This window comes from Bison bison, unplaced genomic scaffold (genome assembly GCF_000754665.1).
Source record: "Bison bison bison isolate TAMUID 2011002044 unplaced genomic scaffold, Bison_UMD1.0 scf7180017864063, whole genome shotgun sequence".
Classification (NCBI taxonomy): Eukaryota; Metazoa; Chordata; class Mammalia; order Artiodactyla; family Bovidae; genus Bison; species Bison bison.
Window position 1 is genome coordinate 16,061,734 of NW_011494635.1, and position 5,092 is coordinate 16,066,825.

The window sequence follows — 5,092 nt, forward strand, 5'->3', positions numbered from 1 at the left end:
GCCTGGAACTCGGCAGCAGTGAAGTGAAGCCCTGAACCCAGGGGTTGTGAAGCCCCATTAGGACAGCAAGACACCCCACGGAGGGTCTGGTGCTCTGGGGGACATGCAGTGGGGAGGGACACAGGATCAGATCTGTCATGACTGGACCACGACGGGTGCCCTCTAAAGCAAATGCAGGCCACCTCCCCCATGGGGACGGCCCCCATCCAGTTCTGTCAGTGCAGAAGGAAGGGAATATAAGTGGGCAAGAGTCCCAAAGCCCACTTCATCTGCCACTGGCCCCAGGGGGACAGAGCAAACACAGTGGTGGCGGCGGGGTGGCTGGGCAGCAAGTGCTTCCAGGAGCAGACTCTCCATGTGTCATCATCACTGAACCTGAATCGCCCTGTGGCATTCACACGAGTGGCCTGTCCCCACCAGCCCCAGGCTGGGACTTACCCGAACTGGGAGCCGGCCCCCACAGTGCTGTAGGTGAAGGCTCGCTCACTCTCCCGCACCTTCTGGGACAGCAGGCTGGTCAGTGCAGGGAAGTAAACCCCTGGGGCAGGTGGAGAAGGAAGGGGCCATGTGGAGCTGTGTCCCAAGCCAGCTGGCCCACGAGGCCCACCAGGGCAGCAGGTCGAGGCATGAGAGATGGGCTGGAAGCACCAGGGGCTCTGGGTGATTATCCAAGCCCAGGTCTCCTCCTTCCTTGCATCACCCCCGGGACAGTGGATGTGGGCTTTTCCTGACACTTGGCTAAGGAGACACTCAGCTGGGGCGGTTGGCGGGGTGCGGAGGGGGCCTACGCCAGCTCTCAAGGCCACAGGGCTTCAGAGTCCTGGCACCAACACGGGTGATCATGCACACACATGACAAGTGCACACACTAACACACATGGTGCACAAATGTCAGGTGGGACCTGAACGGCCTTGAGGGACCACAGCACCGGGTCCTGGCTGCGACACTGCCCTGTAGCTATGGGATACGTCACTGCAGGGAGGTGGGGGGGGCGGGGGGCAGCTCGGGGCCTCACTGCACCTTGCACTGCAACTTCCTGTGAAGCCATAATTATTTCAAACTCTAGTTTTGGAAAAAAAAAAAAAACACTGTACTGGGGGCCTGCAACTCTTGCCTGTTACACTGGGTTTTTCTGCAAAAGCACCCAGGAGAAGCTCAGAGGCTGGGCACTGGTACAGGACATGGTCCCCACCTTCCCTTTGGGACCCAGCACTGCCCACACCAAGTGCTGGTCACTCAGGGTGAGAACTGCCCCTGGACCCCTGGTCTTTTCACTGTAACAGGCCACACAGAGAAGTCCTTCCATCTCCGAGGAGGATGGGGAGAAACAGCTGAGCTGACGGCCGTCCAGCCGGGTGCCCAGTGGGCAGTTCCCAGCCAGGTGTCACACAGCTCAGTCCTGCCTCAGCTGCAGGACAGACAGTACTAGCCATGGTCACTGGGGTGAGTTGGAAGGAGTGCAGGTGCTGGACTGCCTGGAGCACGAGGACCACCTGCAGGCTGGGCTGATGGGGCTGATCAGGAAGCAGGTAGAGGCCCAGTCCAGGATGTCTGGGATCCTGGGGGTGTGGGCTGGAAGCAAGCCCACCCTCGGCCTGGGCTCTGGGAAGCGGGAGATATGGTAAGGAAGGGGGTGTATCCTGTCAGATGCCAGGCTGGGGTAGGGCAGGAGCTCGGAAGGTCATCCCACCCCTGGAGGGAGGGCGTGAGACCCTGCCACCAACTCCCCCTGCCCCCCGGAGGTCTTTGAGGAGGCCTCTCTCCAGAAGCGTAATGTCCCCAAAGCATGAGACCCAGAGGTCTTGGGAATGCTGGCATCCCTCTGCCCGCTGGCCCAGCCAGCATGGGTGTGGCCTCCAACTGGGCACACCCCTGTGGTGGAGTTGACAGCACCACGAGGCGGCCTGGTGGCCACCAGATTCCTGGAGCAGACTTTGTGGCAGGAGGACATGTGACATTAGAACGTGCCAGCCAGCCTGTGAAGTGACTCTAGAAAACAGAAAGTGCTTGGGTGCTACGGCATCAGAGCACAAACACAGGGGCAAGGATGTGAGACAGAGCTGGCTGCGCGCCAGTGGGAATGGTCCTCCGCTGACCACCTGCCCCACCAGGAGCAGCCTCACCAGCAACAGCCTTCGGTGTTAATGCACCCTCTGTGATCTGGGGCAGAGTTTGAGGCATACCATACACAGGGCCCCACACGAGGACACGTATGCTTGCTCAGGAGCACCTGCCTGAACACACGCCCATATATACAGGTACACACGCACACACTCACATGTGCACACAATCCCTTGCTCTGCTGCGCTTGGGCCCCCTACCTTGGAGCAAGCCGGTGAGGATGCGAGAGAAGGTCATGAAGGCCAGGTGGGCGCTGCCAAGGTGCGCGAGCAGTGGAGTGGCCACGGTGATGAAGCCCCAGGCAGAAGCCGAGAGCAGGATGACCTTCTCGCCGCCGATCCTGCAAGGGGAACAAGAGGGTGGCCATGAGGAACCGCGCAGCCAGGTTGCCAGGATGGGCCAGACTAGGGGATCCTGCTGAGGAGCAGGCGGGGTCCCCAAGGAGCCAAGCACCCCGAGACAGCTGAGTGCTGGCCCAGCCCACCCCAACTCGGACCTCGGGTCTCCCAGTCCCCACATTCCCTCCCTAGGAGCCCCCTCTCCCAGCCTTGCCTGGGGGGCGGGGATTACCGGTCCCCCAGGTGGCCTCCCACCACCTGAGTCAGGCAGTAGCCCCAGAAGAAGCTGCTGAGCACGACGCCGGCCTCTTTCTTGTTCCAGCCGAAGTCCTGGCTCATGGAGGCGGCGCAGACAGGCATGCTGACGCGGGCGCAGTAGAGCAGGCACGTGCCCAGCAGCAGTGTCCCTGTCCATACCTGGCACTCAGGCCTGGGGAGAGAGAGGCTGATGTGAGGGACAGCTTGGCCACCTCTTGAACACCCACCTATCCATGTCTGGTGACTCCTGGGAGGAACAGGCAGATGCTAGAAATGACGCATGAGGTCCCTGAAACAGCGGAGGTGGGAGCACACAGTGGCCAGTGAGGGCAGTGAGCTGCGGTGGGGGAGATCCAGTGCTCCAGGACACGGGCACTCGGTGGACCAAGTGTAACCTGCCAAGGGGGCAACGGGCTGGCACGAGGACCCCAGTTGAGGCAGAGAGGGGGTAGGAGCAGTGCCCCTGCAAGGCCCCCAGGAAAGCTGGGTCTGCTCAGCAGGGGACAGGGGAAAGTGGTGTGAGATGGCCAGCATGCCGTGGAGGCCAGAGGGCCCTTGGAGGAGCCTGGGCAGTAGGGAGGCAGCCCAAACCTCCTAGGAAGGTTCAGACAATATCCACATGGGGACTGTCCTCCAAACTCCTGGCCAGAACTCCTCAATTATCAGTCACCAAATCAGGAGAAGCCAGAGACAGGAGCCCAGGGACTCAGCGCCTATGGGACCCTGGTCCAAGGTGGGGTGGGAAGAGGCATCCCAGGACATCAGGGGGAAGTGCAGGACCCAAGCAAGTGTGGCTTGGTGGCAGTACTGTCCACGGCAGTCCACGGATAGTGACAAATGGACACTGATCTGGGATGTGAAAGGGGGACTCTGGTGTGGAGCACAGGGAAGTCTTTACTGGCTTCACGGTGGCTCTGTAAATCTGTGCGTGCATACTAAGTCACTTTAGTCACGTTCAACTGTTTGAGACCCTACTTTGGGACTGTAACCCTCCAGGCTCCTCTGTCCATGGGATTCTCCAGGCAAGAATACTGGAGTGGGTTGCCAGGCCCTCCTCCAGAGGATCTTCCTGATCCAATCTACAACTGCTCTTAAAAATGAGATAGGGGTGGTGGGACTTTTAAATGAGAGAGAGAAGAGCCTCAGTGCCCTTTCTGTGGGGGGAGGGGGGGCACCACTAGTGACTTGTGATGTCTTTGTGCAATGTGGGGACATCCCCTGCAGGGGTCACAGCAGTGGGGAGTTCAGGAGCGGGGAGGCCTTGAGGCAACCTTGGGGTGCCTTGGGGATACTGCATACACCTGGGCTCACCTGCCTAACTTGGGCAAGGGTTCTCCTGGGGCAGGGGTGAGGTGGGGGGAGGTCAGGAGAGTGGGGAGGCCTTGAGGCAGCCTTGAGGGGGTGTCTTGGGTGTCCTGCTTACACCTGGGCTCACCTGCCTAACTGGGGCAAGGGTTCTCCTAGAGCAGGGGTGAGGTCGGGGGGCGGGGGAGTGAGATGCTGCTCAGGTTGTGGGGAGGAGACAGGGCAGAGGCTTCAAGTCTGCCCCCCCACACCCCCAGGCCTGGCGGAAAGGGGCCAAGGCATCAGTGCTGTAGGGCCTTGGGCAGGCCACTGGGCAGGCAAGGTCAGCAGGAGTACATGGGCAGTTCTCAGAACAGTTCAGTTCAGTCGCTCAGTCATGTCTGACTCTTTGCAACCCCATGAACTGCAGCATGCCAGGCCTCCCTGTCCATCACCAACTGCTGGAGTCTACCCAAACCCATGTCCAAGAGAGGGAATTCCCCTGTGGTCCAGTGATCAGGACTCTGGAGTGGGGGGTGGGGGGGTGGAGGTGGGTTTCAATCCCTGGTCAGGAAACTGAGATCCCACAAGGCATGCAGTGGCATCGCCAAAAAAAAAAAGGAACAGAGGACGGCAGGGACCTCAAACCTGGCAGATGAGCCAGGACCCTGGAGTCTCAACCTGGTGCCCCAAGCCCATTCAAACCTTTGAACCCCTGTCTGGACCTGGCAGGGGCTCCCTCGGCTGCCTTGCTGGGCATTGACCTGAAAACAGCAAGAGGGGCCAAGGGCAGCAGAAGCTTGGGCTCCATCTATGGACATGGGGGCAGATCCCCTCCCTGTGGCATCCCCCCAGGCTGAGGCCGCCTTGGAGGACAGTCCAGGGTGAGGACAGGACCGGCCCTGGGAGGGCCAGAGCACTTTCCTGGACGCCTCCCAGGAGTAAGAGACCTCAGAGGCCCTGAGTGCAACTTTGTGCCCTGAACCAGTGGGCGTCACGCGCACCAGGAGCCTGGTAAATGGGCACTATGGGCCATGTCCATTATCTCCAGGTCAGGGGCACTGCCACGTGGGGGAAATGCAGCCACGTTG

At 60.5% G+C, this 5,092-nt stretch overlaps 1 protein-coding gene across 1 annotated transcript in view; it reads right to left on the reverse strand.

Annotated features, from left to right (window-relative positions):
- SLC17A9 (solute carrier family 17 (vesicular nucleotide transporter), member 9) overlaps window positions 1-5,092 on the reverse strand; it is a 14,924-nt gene that overhangs the window by 5,936 nt on the left and 3,896 nt on the right. Inside the window, exons 3-6 of the mRNA XM_010836653.1 lie at window positions 4,707-4,765; window positions 2,692-2,964; window positions 2,322-2,461; window positions 439-538 (exon numbers count right to left, since the gene is read on the reverse strand). Of these exons, the coding sequence (XP_010834955.1) occupies window positions 439-538; window positions 2,322-2,461; window positions 2,692-2,964; window positions 4,707-4,765 (572 nt within the window). The remainder of the gene's footprint in view (window positions 1-438; window positions 539-2,321; window positions 2,462-2,691; window positions 2,965-4,706; window positions 4,766-5,092) is intronic.